The 17576-nt window shown below is 35.9% G+C and overlaps 1 protein-coding gene across 3 annotated transcripts in view; it reads left to right on the plus strand.

The window, feature by feature from the left end:
- The first annotated feature begins 2652 nt into the window (after positions 1-2652).
- The window catches only part of Gls (glutaminase), a 75016-nt gene continuing 60092 nt past the window's right edge, over positions 2653-17576 (plus strand). For all 3 annotated transcript variants that reach the window (XM_026389025.2, XM_077803056.1, XM_026389026.2), the window contains exons 1-3: positions 2653-3286; positions 16142-16238; positions 16597-16718. In XM_026389025.2, coding sequence (XP_026244810.1) covers positions 2901-3286; positions 16142-16238; positions 16597-16718 — 605 coding nt within the window. In that variant the 5' untranslated portion in view covers positions 2653-2900. The remainder of the gene's footprint in view (positions 3287-16141; positions 16239-16596; positions 16719-17576) is intronic.

The raw sequence follows: 17576 nt of genomic DNA on the forward strand, positions 1-17576 counted from the left end.
GCTGGGTTTATCAGTAAGGTCCAAGTTGGTCAGTTAAAGCAGGAACCCAACAGAAGAAAGGGAAGTGTAGTAGCAGAAGCTTATTCAGAGGTTTCCTGAATCTACTCTTCACATAGAAGAATTTCAAACAAAAACAAAAAAGGCTTAGGCAATTCTTTTAAGCCATTAGTCAAAGGAAAATTACTTTCTGTTTATCTCTAGGTCAACAAATAATAATTTTTTCAGTTTTTTTTGTGAAGGGAAATATCTGAAGTGCATATAGAGGTTATATTATGTTCTTGAAACACTGGCCTTCCTTGTGTAATCTTCAAAAGAATATAGAAGCTCAGGAACATAGAACTCAGGAACCATTCTCAAGTTGGAATAGAAACAAAGTTCATAAATTGTAATTTTTCCTTTTGATGGTTGATTACATCACAATGGCTATGGGGCCATAACCCATTCTTTGCAGGGTAGCTGCACTTAGCAGTAACAAAGAGGAAGTCTAAGAGCAACCCTGACAACAGAGCCACATGTTAATCTTCTTCAACTGTAAACAAGTTGGGGGCTTATTTTTGTGGATAAAATGCTTTGGTAATGATAGAATGTTTTATATAATGATACAAATAAATTAAACATAATTGAAACTCCAGCTCATGATTCAAATGTTATGACTAAAATATCATTAAATATAAAGTTATAAAGATGAAGAAAAGAATCAAATCAAAGTATTGAGTCATATTTATTCTATTTATAATAGTTTCAATTTGCTCTCTGTAACCTTTTCATTGGCTTTTGCAAATTCTTAGTTCTTCTAAATGTTAGAAGTAACATCTGTCCTTTCTCACTAGCTAATCCTTAAAAGCAGAAATTCTAGAAAACAATCTTCTATTACAAGGTAACCTTTCTATATTTGGTAAGTATACTATAAAGCTTTTAAACCATTAAACATCAGGAAAAATTTCATAGAAAAACTAGACAAATTAAGAAAAATTGGAGAAAAACAACTGGATTTGTCAATATTGGATGTGCTTGAGAAAAAGGTGGTCAAAATGGGTAACTAGTAGTATCTAAGAGATTGGGGAACATTAAGGTTTGCAAGACATTGATGTTGATGTTCCTTTTATTGAATATATCATTACTTTGATTAATCAATGTTTTTATGACAAGTAACATTAAGCTGTAATAAAAGCCATCCAAAATAATTTGCAAGTATCTTAACTGCACTTCTTTTAAAAAATGTGATTAAATATTTTACACATGATCACTCAGTACATGTTAAAGAACACTAGAAAAAAAACTTAAACATGGCAAGGCTACCATATGCCAAAGGTCACATAATGTGTAGGTACACACAGGTTCCCTAGTAACTATCTAGTGCAAAATTCCAAGATTCAATAGATTACTAAATCTGGTGATCAGTTAATGTACCTGACATATGACCCTTTCCAAATATATAAAAATTATTCTTATTAATCGTTGGGGATCTATGCATTTAAATCTAATCGTTTCAGGCAATTGTCTAAAAACAGTTTCTTTTTAATTCTGGAGTGAAGCGTATATGTAGGTTTAGGGAATAACTCAGAGATTATATGATCCTTGGCTCCTTTGCCACAGTTCCCGAAGAATAAGTGGATAAAGTGATACTGGATTGAAAGGTTTAGAACCAGCATTTGGATGCTTGTATTTTAAAACAAAGCAAATTTTAAAATAGTGAAATATCTACAATTTTACTTTCAAGTAAATTAGTGTTAATGGAATCATTGCTGTTTAAAATATTTTTGAAGTAGTGATATGCACTTTTTTAAAAAAATATTTTTTAATAGGAAAAGCGTTGTATTCTGGGACTTCTCCCTCTTTATTTATTTATTTTTAGATGTTAATGGACCTTTATTTTATTCGTTTATTTATATGTGCTGCTGAGGATCGACCACAGTGCCTCACACATGCTAGGCAAGTGCTCTACCACTGAGCCACAACTTCATCCCTAATTTCTCCCTCTTTTTACCCTACCCATACACCCTAACTTTCTAAATGGCTTAAGCCGCATAGCTGAAAGGATTTTGCTCATTTTTTCCAAAACACTTCACATCTGGGTAGCAGCCAACCATGGAAAGTTTCAAGCAAATTTAGGAGAGGGATGAAGCTGGTCTGGGGCCTTCACAGGACAGGGGCCCTGGGAGTCACTTCACGCTGGGATTGTATAGGTAGGGGTCAGCAGTACCAGTCGAACTTCCACGGCCCCGCCAGAGGCCAGCCTCTGCCAACCTGCTGACCGCCAAGCGCTTGGCTGCAGGGGCTTGTGCCCATTGGTCTTCACAACAGTTAGAGGCCCCAGATTCCAGAAGGATTCCACCCGCTTCATAAATGATGAGACCTTCTAAGCCCCCAGTCAGCAGGCCAGTAGCCCCGGAACCCATGAGGTAAGGAGCTACCCTGGGCCTGGATCCCCAGCCTCACACGTCAGTTTGATTCCTCTCCCTGTCGCCCCCTTCGTTAGGCTCCGCCCCCCGTCAGTCTCCGCCCGACTTTCTGCGCACCGGGCGCCGGGAGAAATTTGACTGCGTCTATCACCAATGAGAAGAGAGGTCGAAGGTTTGAGCCAATCGGAGCAGGAGAGGGGGGCGGGCCTCCGGTGTCCTCCCGCCCTCGGGTGGGTGAGCGCGGAATGTCTACGGCCCTCCCCTGCGCGTCAGCCTCAGTGCGGAGCCCTTGGCGGTGTGAGGAGAAGCGTCCACCGGTATCCTCCTAAGCAGCTACAGCGTCTCCAGCTGCAGGAGCCGTAGCCGAAACCACACCCACGTCGCTGACCTTTCTTCGTCTGTCTTCTTGCTGCCCAGCGGTAGACCGCGTTCCAGTAGGAAAGCGGCCGCCCACGCCCGGAGCATCCTTGTCGAGCGGCCGCTTACGGACCCAGAGGCATGATGCGACTGCGAGGCTCGGCGATGCTGCGGGATCTACTCCTCCGACCGCCGGCCGCTGTCAGCGCGGCTCTGAGGCGGGCTCAGCCCCTAGCCACCCTGTGCCGGCACCCCCGGGGCGGGCGCTGGCCGGCCGCGGGCCCGGCGACCGCTGCGCGACTCCACCCGTGGTGGGGTGGGGGCGGCCGGCCCTTGGGGCCCTTCGCGGGGCGCCTGTCCAGCTCACCTTCGGAGATCTTGCAGGAGCTGGGCAAGGGGGGCACGCAGCCGCAGTCCGGGGCGTCGCCGCCCGCAGCCCCGCCGGCGGCTGGCCCCAAGGACAGCCCCGGGGAGACGGACTCGTTCGGCAACAGCGAGGGCAAAGAGCTGGTGGCCGCGGGCGAAAAGTGAGTGTCTCCGTGAGACTGAGGAGGCCTCCTCCCGCTCTGGGCTCGGGCCCGGGGGCGGGGGTGGGTGCTGCGGTCGGGTGGGATGGGGGCAGAGGTTCGAGAAAGAGAAAGAAAAGAGATGCCGGTCGGCCCTGCGTCGTCTGCGCCATGTGATTAGGCCCGGCCCCGCCCGCGCTTTCCCCTCCCGCGCCCCTATGCCCGGCTCCCACTTCCCTTCCCCGCCCCCGGCGCGGGTCGCGCGGGTGGATACGCAGTGGGTCCGGAGTGGCTGGCCTGGCTTGCACCCAGCCCGAGAGGCCGCTGCCGCGTGCTTGGCGCCCGAGCTGGCTCGCGGCTGCACCACCTGGCCGCCCGCCCAGCCCTTCGTGGGTGATGCCACACGAATATCTCCACGGAGTGACATTCAAGAGTCGTGTGTTGAGCAGAGCCTGTACCTTCCTGACTCGTCGCTTTTCCAGGCTCGAATTTCCACCCTGCCTGCCCTCCTTTGGTCTCTACCATCCTACTGTAAGCCAGATGTGGCAGTGTTCTTAATACTTCTGGGGCGACTCCTTCAGGCATTTGTAGAGCCATCTGGGCCACCGGAAATAATGTTTCAGAAATGAGATTAGAAGGAATAGGGTCACGTGGCGGAGAAGATGAGGCATGCAGCACAGACCACCTGTTTGCACTGTGGACCAACTTTGTCCTGTCTGGTCTCTTCATGGGATGGACAGAATTTTCTTTTTCTTTTCCTTTTTTTAAAAATAGTTGAATAGCCAAGATGAAATGTGACGTAAAACACTTACCAGTGAAAAATCTAAATAGGTTTTGTGATTTAATTGTGATAGGATATCGACTCATCTTTTATGTTTATAGCAGCGATTTAATGAATTAATTTTTCTTAATATGAGAAGCAGTTTTCTGAATACTTTTATCATGTATTATAAATTGAGACCCCAGTGGGTAAACGTTTACTTGTTTGCTTTCTTTATACCCTACTATTTTTTTTACTTTATTCTGACAGAATATGTACTGGTCTTGCCTCCCTTTTTACTTCTTTTACTGTTTCCAGCCCCCAGAGTACCTTAAATCAAACTGAAAGTGTGATTCTTATAATTTCAGTCTCAGGCCTGTTTAATGTTTCCTGTAATTGAAGTTGACACCTCCCTAAAACATTCCTGGTTGAAGTTGTTTTCCCAGGCTGAAAATGTTGTTAAAAACCAACCAACAAACAAAAAAGCACTTGGTGATGGCTAAAATTTGTGGAATATTCAGTGATAATGTTTTTGTGCCACAAAGGAGTCTTATGCCCTTAGATACATTATTTAATGTGTTGGGTTAGATGGCTCAAATTCCTTTGTTTGTAAAAAGACTAGACTTTTGTTAAATTTGCACCTTTCTTATGTTTTAAAGACTAAAATAGGTGTGCTTAATCTCATCTGGGATTCAATTTTATTTTTAACATCAGATTTATCAGGCATGTAATAAGAGTTTAAATACATGTGCCCAAACTTCAGAGAAATGTAAAATGCAGCTAGCTTTAAAGGTCATCCTTAAAGACTGCAGGATGGGAACTACTATTAAAAATATGTCTTTGGTTCTGTCCTTCTTCAGTGACTTTAGTGTCCTTTATTTTCCTTTGTCAGGACATTGAACCACTTTTTTGGTTTGTTTCCCAAAAGTTTCTAGTTTCATTGTCTTTTAATAAGAAATCATCTCATAGCGCTAACTTTGAAAACACTATTTTGTCTAACGTGCTGTCCTGTTCTTCCTCTCCCTTCTCAAAAAAGAGAAAGTCTGTCTATGGAAGGAATTCTCAGGCTCAGATGCCCTGGGAGAATTGTACCAGTAAGATAACCTTGTTTACCATATATCAAGGGGAAGTTCATGAATGGAGAATATGTTATGTCCCACCAAAAGAGCTAGTCAGGAGTAATTCAGGTATATGATAATTCTCAAAGCTTTCAATCAAGGATTTCGTTCAAGGGTGAATGCCAGCTGTCTTAAATGTGAAGAGCACTGGTCTCAAGGTTGTCAGGAAACCTTTTAATTTGGTTTAAGTTTCTATTTCTTGAATGGTCTTGTTTCCAAATGTAGCTTTCTTCTTTTGATTCCTTTCATTTTGCCTTTATGTGACAAACATATCTCTTATTCTGGAGGTAAGCTTCCATTTGATCCTGTTATCTTTTCTAATGCTCAGCCTCAATTAGCAGTCCACCTGGAACGCCAGCTCTCTCTCAGGACTCTGTCAGATTTTGCAGTGTTATTAACAGAAAAAAACATATGAAAATGAAATGAGTTACCATCTTGTAAAAGACTTAGAACAATGTTTGACATATATTAAAAGTTATATAAGAGTTTATTCACTAAATGAGAATAAATTTCTTCATTTATTGTAATACCTGTCAAGGACATTGGTCTTTGAATTTCAGGCTCATACATGAGAACTTTTGTTTTTAGTTTCCAGAAAAAGTTTCCCTTGAAAATTTATTAGACATCTCAAATTATATGATCTGTGTTGTTTATCTTTTTGCCTTGCTGGTAAATAAGGTTGAAGTGAATTCAGTACTTAACCATAGCAATTTCATTGTTCATATAACTGGAGCAAGTTATTCTTACCTTGGTTCTGACTTTATATTATATTAATTTTATTTATACTGTGGAAGGTGTCAGAATGTAAGCAGGTTATCTAATTATCTTTTTTCCACAAACTCTTTGAACTGATGTGAACTCTAGACTGTACCATTTCCTTCACACACCTTTAATCTGATTTAAGTTAAAATTATATAACTAACATCTTAGTATCATATAGAATAGTGTAGTGATCTTTGCTCAGTTTTCCCTGCAGGTGCCTCATTTAATTTTGTTACCACCATTCATTCTATCCTTAAAAAAAATGTTGCTTGGCTGTTTTCATTTTTAAAAAAGTTATTGTGGCCCTTCACAGTGTTATCCACTTGTGATTCCACTGATGCAGGAAACAGGCAGCAGTATTGAAAGTTCAACCAGCCTCAACAACTTAGCAAGTCCCTAAACAATTTAGCAAGATCTTGTCTCAAAATAAAAATTTAAAAAAGGACTGGGGATATAGCTCAGTGGTAAAACGTCCATGAGTTCAATCTCTAGAAACTTGGGGGACTCGGGGAGAAAAAAGTTGTTATGTCTGCTTTCTTGGCTCCTCACTGGATAGAGGCTGAGGCCTTTTTGCTCCTTTACCACATATCTAAATTCTAAACAGCACATCCCTTTTTTTCAGCTTAGACTCTCATCTTTGGGTGGATAATACCTCAGCTTTTAATCCAATCTGTGTTCTCACATTTATCTCCACATATCTGATTTAAAATCTGCATCAAGATTTAAAATGTGTAACCTCATCCATCCTTGTTCTAATTCAATCTATTTGACATACTTTTGTGAGGTTAATTTTAGAGTTTTAATTTAAAATACATTCTTCCAGAAAAACAACATGGATTAGAAGAAACATTATAGCAAACTCACAAACTAAGTTATAACATTCAGAAGCTTTGATTAACCTGCATGAATTTTTTTTTTCTTAATAATGCTTGCATCTTCTCTGTCAAGCAGGCCATGCTTAATTCCTGTAAATATATTCCTTGAAGTATATGTTCTTTCTTAGTGAAGGATACTTGGGAAGGGCCAGAGGAAGGGGGATGAAGGGGCATTGTTAGATTACCTTTCCTTTGAACATTTTATTTTTTAATTAGAAAAAGTGATGTATAAGAGTAATTAGGCTGGAAAAATATTAGTATATGTATACTCATTACAAAATAGGTAATTCATGTGTAGTGCAGATTGAGAATATTTTATTAAAACTGATGACGATGCCAGTTTTTCCCCTGTAAGATTTTCAGATCTTAAGTAATCCCAAAGAGGTGGGAAATAAGACCTCTTGCATTGCTGGTAGAATTATAAATTAGATCATCTATTTTAAGGGCAGTTTGATAGTATCTGTTAAAAAAATACATTTCCTATTATGCTGTACTTATTTTTGCATATCTGTTCAAAGTCTTGGTATTTGAAAGTGTATTTCTAATTGTGCCAGTAAGCGTAATACAAAATCTTTTAAATTTAAGTATAAAGTGCAACAGAAGTGATTTTGGTTAGCTTCAGATAGTATGGCTCTTATATTTTGATGGTTCATATCCTTAATAAATGGAAAGTACGGGCAAAAGAACATCATTGTGAGAAATGAATTCTAGACTTAGATTTAATACTAAAACATTTCAGTAAACTTTGGATTGTGTCCATTTGACAGTACTGATAGTGAAGTTGATATGGGTATTGGTAGATACAGGATAATATAGTTGGGAAATGAAAGAAAGAACCTCTTTTGAAATAGGTGGCAAATGCTTTGTGATCCTTATAGCAGTGTTTAATATGTAAAGGTAAGCGTTCTTGCAGTTTACTTAAAATAAAATCAAGTTGAAAGTTCATCTGATTATTTCCGGTCTTCTTAACCCTTCAGTTGTTTTATTTGTGATTTCCTCAATATTAATTTTTTTTCTAAGTCATGGTTATTAGTTCCTACCCCCCCCACCCCCAGTGTTCAGGATTGAACCTAGGACTTTGCCACATGCTAAGCTCATGTCTACCACTGAGTTATATACCCAGCCCTTTAGTTTTGTTTTAATGGCACATGAAAATGTATAAATAACTATATTTTGCAGTCCAATATTTATATTGCTTCTGTTGGCCATTGATAATTGTATACATGATCTGTAAGAAACTACATGCCACTAATTGTATTAATATTTGGATGAAGTTCACTGAAAGAGCAAAATTAGTTTCTGCATTTTAGCTTTTTGTTTTTAGACTTTTTATTATTTTATATAGAAGTTTGTCTTTCCCCAAATCAGCCAACTCAGGAAATGACTTCCAAATAGAACTTAACCTTTTTGATGAGACAATAATATATGGGTGAAGGGGGGTGGGTATGTTGTAGTCTGGAAAAGGCAAATGTTACCTTGAAAAATTTTCTGAAGATATTTGTAGATTTCTTTGGTTTTGAAGAATGATTAGAGAGAAATCAATAAAAAGCTATCCTTGTGATATTTGAAGTGAAGCATTGTGACTATAGAAACTGAAAGTCAAATTGTAGGATTTGCATTCTTGAAGGAACTCAGTAATATTAAGTCCTATATAGATGAAGATTATAGTTACCTGTGCCTTTTACCTGCTAGTAAAAGGAATGCTTAAGAAAACTGAGGGAACAGAGATATTTCTAAATAGAGTTACTAAATATGAGCATCTCTTAGGTACATAACTTTTAGGTAGAGACACAGTTATTCCAGTTTTACCCTGGAATCTATTCAGGTATAAAATTGCTTTGGTTATGAAACAGTGCATATGACTGATGATTACACTTGGCAATTTTCTGACTACCTACAACAAAGTAGAAGTAAAAATGTTAATGTGCCTTGGCTTCCTTTGGGAAGTATCTATGCTTGGTGTATGACATTCATTATTATTGCTCACTGATTTCTGAAGAAATGTTGGTAGTGAAAGAACTGTTGATTTTGCATAACAAATAGGAAGTTGATAGCTTTAAGGACTTGGAAATACATTTTGGTCTAATTTCTAATTAGGTTTCTAAAGATATTAAACATAATAATATATTGAGTGACATGTATTTCCTTTGATTTTTTTGGGAGGAGTTATTAATTAAAAGAGTAAAAGCTTTCTGAAGAGCAATTTTTTTAGTTGTATGAAGAAGTTATAAATTATTCAGACCTTTTAGGAATTTAGGCTAACAAAATAAGCTCAAATGTAAAAAAAAAGGTTTTATTCCCTAAAATTTTTGGTACAATGTTCTGCATTTTGGAGAAAAATGGGGGAAAAATTATGTTCAACATTAATGGAATGGTTAAGTAAATTATGGTACATTCTTTTAAAAGTCTCCCATTTAACTATTTTTTCAAATGTATACAGATAGGTTTGAGGGATATAAATAAATGGAATATTAAGCCAAAGGTTAGAATGCAAAATTTTCTATGAAGTATGATCTCAAGTGACATTAAGCTTAAAAAAAAATCAAAGAACAAAATAAGCCAAAATGACATTAATGGTTGAAGTTTGTGGAAATGGACACTTTATTTCCTGCCTCCTTGTAGTTAACTCTTAAGATTTCCCATTATGAGTGGGAAACTTCTAAAATAGTGGAATAGATGCAACTTCTAAAATCTGAGGAACTTCATATATGAAATTCTAAACCTGTAAATCTACTCTGTTGTCTAGTTTGCTGACCTAATATCCTGTTTCTGGTTGTATAAGAATAGTAAGCCCCATTACGTTGGAAAAAATTGTGTCACAAATTATGAATGGATTTGTACAACTTCTGCTTATCATTATCCAATCATTCACTATTATCCTCAAACCTTAGACTTCTAAAATTCAAAACTGTACCTTTATTAGTCTCCTTAGAAAATGATGGTATTTGTCTGCCATTAAAACAGAGTTTAACATTTCTTGTTCAACTTACATTTACTATAAGGAAACGTTACTATATTATGTTTATCTGTGACAGGCCAAATAGTTGATACATACAGCTTTGTGGGCTCTATGGTTTCTTTTACAACCACTAAGGTACAAAGCAGCCATCAATATAAGTAAATAAAGAATGTAGTTGTCTTTCTATGAAACTTCATTTACAGATGGGTGGTGGTAATTCCTGCTCTAATTGTTCATTCCTGCACTACTCTATATTAAGTTGTAAGGAATTGTCTCCTATTCTGATTGGTCCTGTTTTGATTAAGCTTATTCTCTTGTGGATTTTCTGTCTTGTATTAGGAACTGCATCTTTTTCCTGCCCTTCATTGTTTCCAATTTAGCAATCCTTCCTCATTCTCAACTTCCATTCCTAATTATTAGCTTTTTATTTAAACAAAAGTGTGATAAAATATATGTGACATAAAATTGACCATCTTAATCATTTTTAAGGGTATGGTGGCATTCAAAACTTACCTCAGGTTTTGAATTAAGAACCTAGATAATTAAGTTTACATGTAAAATAAAGGTACATAAGTCCAGCGTGACTTAAGTTTATGATCTTACTTTATCAAAGAAATTTATGAAGACATCCATTTTTAAACTCACAAACTGAGGATCAGATTTGGAAGTGACTTTAAAGAACATCTAATTCTACCCCACTTTACATGTTTTATAAGACTCAAAGACATTAAATTACTCAATCAAATTCGTACAGTAATAGATCTTTCCCCCCTACCCCTTTTTCATGTATAGGCAGTTTAACAAAATACATTGAAGTAACTACTGTTTTGAGTTCAGGATTGGAAGAGACCTTAAAAGCCCATCTTCCTAGCTGCTTTTTAAATTTTTCCTCTTTTCTTACACAGGTTTTTACTTATTGAATACTTCCCTAACAAGAGCCCACTCCTATAGAAGGCAGCCCATTCCATTTTCAGAGCTGCTTGTGTGTAGCTGAAATTTGCCTTCTATTAATGTCTTCCTATATTTTTTAGTTATTCTGAATAAGTCATAAATAATGGTATCAAAGCGATTGCAAGACAGAATTTACATAATGTGTATACTTTTGAAGGATACTTGGTTGAAGAAATTTCTAATTGGTCTACGTGTGGTGGCACACACCTGTAATCCCAGATTGGAGGCTGAGGGAGGAGGATCACAAGTTTGAGGCTAGATTCAGCAATTTAGAGTCCCTGTCTCAAAATAAAAAGGATGGAGGATGTCACTCAGTGGTAAAGTGCCCTGTGTTTGATCCTCAGCATCCTATCCCCCAAGATTTTCTTACTGGAAAGACTGTAGAGCAGGACATTAATGGACCTGATTTGCCCAGGTCTTAGTCTTTCCACTTGAGATAGGTGGACTGCTTTCTGGATTAAACTAGTTGTGCCCATCTGAACAAATTGCTATTGCTATTATGGAAATCCTGACCACTCCCTCATGTCAAGCTAGTTTTTGTGGCCTGCTATTGAATAAATTTCTTCAGTAAAGTTCAATCTAAACAAAACTTTTATTTAAAATAATCTCATCCTTGCTTTGTATAGGATGTGATTTTAACTGGGCAGAACAATAATTCAGTCATTTAACCTAAGTAAATCCCCTATTGGCATTTTGGTTAGATAATTTTCAGTAAGTAAAGACCCTTGTCTTTAATATTCTTAAAGAACTCCAAGTATGTCTATTAAAATGGAGTGTTGACAACTGAGAATAGTTGGTATGGTAGAACATCTGGAGTCTGGGACTAGGAACAAATCAGCTTTCTAGGACTACTTCTGGTTTAGCTCCTTAAGAGTTGTATGACATTGGACATGTTGCTTGACTTTGAGACTCTGTTTTTACTTGTGACCCATGGACAAAACCTACCTTAATTTACCTGGTAGGGTTTAGAGATAGAAAAGTAAAAGTCCATTTTTTTTTTTTAAAAGTAAAGTCATAGAAGATATGAGTTGTATTTTTAAATTCAATCGGTGATTAGCTTTAGGGCAAAATGACTTGGCTGAAAAACATAATTTGTCACTTTGTCATGAATTCATTCTGATGTACAGTAGTATTATATGGCCAGCCATTATCAATTCAGCTTTTAACTGGCAGGTTTAATCTGCTAACTTGCTGATGGTTGATGGATATTTGTTACCAATCAGATCACTCTAAACTCAATGATAAACTGATTTTATTAAAGACAACCCCAAATATCTTTTTAAAAATATTTTTTAATAATTTTTTTTTTTTTAGTTTTTGATGGACTTTTATTTCATTTTTATGTGGTGCTGCTTAGAATTGAACCCAGTGCCCCACATGTGCTAGGCAAGTGCTCTACCACTGAGCTACAACCTAAGCCCCCCAAAATGTCTTTTTAAGGGTCATAATTTTAAAATGAAGATAAGATCAGCATTCTTTTTGGTATTCTGTTAGTAGACCTCATTTTCAAGATTCCAGTTGAAAAAAAATTGATCTTTTTTGATCATTTAACACATTATAATATTTATGGAAGACTGCTTTAAGAGTTCTGTGGGATTGCAAAAGAAAAAGACCCAGAAAAAATTTTGCTTTAATCTATAAGATTTTGAACTGATGGTTGGTTTTGTAATATTGTTCTAATGATAAATTAGAAACTTTTATACCCCTTCACCAGTCAAACCAAAATTAAAGGCATCTCCTGTACTGCCAGTCTTATATTTCTACCACAGTACTTGTCACATTACTTATCTCTCTAGACAGTAACCTTACTAGGTTCATCCTTCCCTCCCTCCTCTCTTTCATTCTTTGTGTGCATGTGTGTGTGGGAGACACACACAACACACACACACACACTATGAGAGAGAGAGAAAGAGACACTGTGGATTGAACCCAGGAGCACTTCACCACTGAACTACACTCTCAGCCCTTTTTAGTGTTTGCTTTTGAGGCAAGGTCTCACTAAGTTGCCCAGGCTGGCCTGAGACTTGCCATCCTCCTGTCTCAGTCTCTTAAGTTGTTGGGACTACAGGATTGTGCCACTGTGTTCAGATAGGCTGTGGGTTTTTTTAGGCTAATGGAGGGGAAGGATAGGTAAAAGAGGGAACAATGTGATGGTGAAAGGATCTTAAAGGCAGAAACTAACAAGGAAATAAGAAAGAACAAAAGAGGAGGAATGAAAACGTGTGAAACAGGATTTTTTTCATTGTATTTACTTGTCTTGTGTATATTCTATTTTAATTATTAAGTGTCATGGCCATTTTATGTTATGACATGAACAGAATCTATAGGGCACATTGGACTCATCAGTTATTTTTGATGATAGAGTTTCAAAGCCCACTGTAATCTATTTTTTGTCATTAAAACTTAAATACGCTGGGTGTGGTGGTACATATTGGTAATCTCAATGGCTTGGAAGGCTGAGGCAGAAGGATTGAGGCAGAAGCCTCAGCAACTTTTAGTGAGACCTTGAGAAATTTAGTGAGACCCTGTCTCAAAATTTAAAAAAGGACTGGGGATGTGCTCTGTGATTAAGCATCCCTGGGTTCAATCCCCAGAAACACCCACCCCCCCCTCAAAAAAAATACTTCTGAGAGATTTCCTAATTACTGCACAGTGTCTAGAAGCTATGGTTTTAGCCTTTGAATTCTAAAAGTTAAATACATTAATTGTGAAGACATAAAGACATTAAATTTTGGGGAGAGGAAAAAGGGGAGTAAAACAAGAAAAAGTTAGTGGCAATATTTGCATTCTACTTGTTTACCAGACTATTGAAGCTAACTCATTCTCAGATCAGAGTCTTACCTTTAAAATGCTGAGATAGGCATTAATTTATTTTTATCAGTTTTGAAGTTTATTTGGTGAGCATTTGTTTTTAGGCCTGGCTTAAATTTTTTTTTCCTATGTATAAAAATTGGTTTCTTGACCAAAAGCAGGTAAATATTTACCTTTTTTTGTAGCTATGGCAATAACATGGTCATTTTATTTTTTTATTTTTATTTTTTGCACTATGTACCATAGGCTAAAGAAGTGTATATTTTCTTATTTACATAGCTTTTAGGCAAAGCAAATACCATTTACTGGTGTGATAAATATGTAGAAAGCTTATTCTGCAGTTTTTTGAGGTGATAAACTTCCATTATCTAAAGTTTATCTGCCAACCCATTATCTGTAAATAGTTAGTTTGTTATTATCCACTGATTTTTGGACAGCTAATTCGATTTTTCTTTAAATATTAGGTCATCAGTATTATTGGACTCTGTTTAATGGCATTATATCAGTGCAAGACTCAGAAAACTTGTTTGTACCCTTTAAACATAATAACAGTTTAATGAGAGAACCAGTATAGTGTATTGGTAAACAGTTTGGACTCTGAATTCTGAGAAACAGAGATTTTAAAATTCATCTCTGCTGCAGTAGAACCTTGGGGAAGTTTTCTCACCTCTCTGAGGTTGTTTCTTCCATCTGTGAAATGGAGATATAGCTACTCATTTCTTCAACAAATTATAAGTGTATAGAGTTTGTACTAGTAACTGTGCTGTATTTTGTATAATAATATCTCCACCATAAGATCATTGGAGGATTAAAGTGCATGTATAGTGGCACAGTATTTAGAACATAAAGGATCAATTAATTTTAGTTATTAAAATATTTCAGATGTACTTTTTAAAGTTGTCTAAGAGCAAAAATTGTTTCAGGGTTTATTTTCAGGCACATCATTAAATTTTTAAAATGATAATCCTATGTGTTAGTTTTTTAAAAAGTATGGGGTGAAATTCATATATTTTGTGGTTAACTTTAAAAATGGAAGTTGATGTAGCAGTTTTGAAAACAAGTATTAATGATATTAATGCCAATATTAATATTTCTTTTAGGAGAAATTATATATGTGTTTGTGTGTTCAAAGTATATATTTCTTGAACTAATTCTATTTCCCATCATCTTTTAAAATAGAAATATATGGACCTCTAATAGTATTCTGCCAAGTAATTCTATTATGAAATAATTAAATATGTATGGTCTTAAAAAAATATGACTAGTATATACTCTTTAAGTAATCCAGAAAATATTTAGACATCTAGAAAAGCTTTTTTCAACAGTACAAAAACATAATCTTGATAGTACTTATGCTGCGTGTCACTTGATAGTACTTATGCTGCGTGTCAGTTTTTTTTTAAAAAAACAAAAATAATGCACATAATTTTCCTATAAAACTTGCCATGATTTCTGTGATTAGACTGAAGTTGACTTTATCATATTCTAAATTTAAGAAAGTGAATATTTTCTTAATTTCTTTCTCATATTCTCTCCCACTTTCTTGAAATACAGGTAAAGTTCTTTCTCAAAATATTTTATTCATAGACATATTGTACATGTATTTCCCCCAGACATTTTAATAACTCATGATAGGTGGGGAGGGGATTGGTCTGCCTTAGATCTGTTATCCTTTAATAGTACTATAATATTTATGATAATCATTGATGTTCAGAATAATGAAATATATTTTCAGTTTCTTAGCCAAGAAGAGAAAACATTAAATAGGTTCATTATAATTTGCTCACTTGAAAGCTTTTCAATGGATAAGAAAATTTTCTTTCCTATTTAAAAGTTTGCTTAATCTTATTATCTTATTATAATGCTAGTTTAGTTAATTAAGATTTTAATGTATTTTTATGGCAGTTTTTTCTGATAATCTTTATGATTTGTGAAATTTGATTTGTTATATGCAAACCTACATTACTTTAGAAATAATAACTATAGCTGCCATCAATTCAGTACTTACTCTGTCAGGTAGTGTTCTACAGGTATTAAATGTACTGAGGCAATTGATCCTCAAAACAGCCCTCTCTTTCATATGAGGAAAGTGAATCACAGATACACAGATAACACTAAGGTTACATAGCTATAATTACTGCCAGGATTCAAGAACTTGTGCACTTGATCTTAAGTTACTATCCAATTCTTAATTGCTGTCTCTCCCAGATTTCACCATCAGGTTCACTATTTGAATAATAAACATATAGTTGTCACATTAAAAAAGAGTAACTAACCAAAGTGTTGACTCTTAATTGGACATTTACTGAACTCTGTAGTTAGTATTGGGTGATTATACTGGACTAGATATTATTACCTTAACAGATGGGTAGTTATTAGCACACTAGAGTTGGTTATCAGGATTTCAAAACCTGAGATTAAAAAAAAAATTTATGTATTAATGAATCATTTTTATTTCATTTTCAGTATGATTTCTAGTGCTACTTATTTGATTTTGGTAAATCAGTGTTTATTATGACTGTAGTCTTAAAAATATATCAGCTATAGTCTGGTTTAATGATTATTTAATAGCATACTTAGTTAAAATCCATTAGAATGTTCACACAAGGATTAATTTTGTATTTTTTCCTCCCCTTTTAGTAAAATAAAACAGGGTCTGTTACCTAGCTTGGAAGATTTGCTGTTTTATACAATTGCGGAAGGACAAGAAAAAATACCTGTTCATAAATTTATTACAGTAAGTTTTTACATTTTTCTATCTTAACTTTTTAAGAAGTTAGTAGTACTAAATTAGTAATAGAGTATTACTAAAATGTAGTCTTAAAGGTCATATGACATATAGATTCTTACTGACACTGTTTCTCTTATTATGTTTTCGAATTTTTATCATGCTTGTTTCAAGGTAATCAGTGAAAGAAAAAGAAAGAAACTATGAGAAACTTGTCCAGAAAGTGGGTAATAGTGACACAAATGCCACATACATTTTCAAGTCTTGGATAGAAGTTTTTATGTACAGGAATAAAAACTTGTAGTTGGAATAAGTATATACATTATTTGCACTATATATTTACAAGCTCTTGTTTTTTTAAAAACAGGCACTCAAATCTACAGGATTGCGAACGTCTGATCCCAGGTTGAAAGAGTGTATGGATATGTTAAGATTAACTCTTCAAACAACATCAGATGGTGTCATGCTAGACAAAGATCTTTTTAAAAAGTAAAAATTTCTGCCAAACCTTTAATGGTGATTTGCTATGCTATATGGTGATTTTGCTTTTAAGACAAAATTGCATCTCTGAAGGCCAGTGCTGCTTCCTGTGTAACTGAAAAAGGGGGTTTAGAACATCATTTGTTTGAAGAACATGATGGTATACATTAAGGTTCTATATAATACACTAGGTAAAAAACAAACTTTCTTTAAATCCATTGTAAGAAATTTAGCCATGGATATTTCTAATATATCTTACCTAGAGATTGCATTTAGTTTGAATAGAACACATCCTTTGTCCTGTTGTTGCTTATGTTGATCTCCAGTTCATCTACATGCCTTACAGGCTTTTTCAGCATAATTTCTAGTTCTTTCCATGAGATGATTTCCATCATAAAATGAGAGGGCTTCAGACAGCCTTGTATTCCTTAGTTGTACATATGTGCATTGTCTGCTTCCCTCCTTTCTTCAGATGTATTAATGCATAGGTTTTTGGCAATTTTCATTTTCCTTGAATCAGTTAAGAACTAAAGACAGCTTTGGAGCTTAAGATCTTGACTGAGTATTGGAAGTTAAGTCTTGAAAATAATTTGGCATTCTATATTGTATATCTTTATTATTTATCTTGATTTATGTGTTCCTATTAGTTTAATTATTGAAGATATAACAGACAACATGTTTGTAATGGATACTAAAGAGTCAGATAGTATTTTAAACTATTAATAGCTGAGTGGAAGCTAGCATAAAGCTGAAAGTATTTATATAAGATGTAGGTTTTGGTAGAGATGGATCTGAAGAATTTCTGCATCTACTTTGAAAGTTTATTTGGGGAACTGGATGATTTGTCCAAGATAATCTCCTGGGAAT

The sequence above is a fragment of the Urocitellus parryii genome, chromosome 1 (genome assembly GCF_045843805.1).
Source record: "Urocitellus parryii isolate mUroPar1 chromosome 1, mUroPar1.hap1, whole genome shotgun sequence".
NCBI lineage: Eukaryota > Metazoa > Chordata > Mammalia > Rodentia > Sciuridae > Urocitellus > Urocitellus parryii.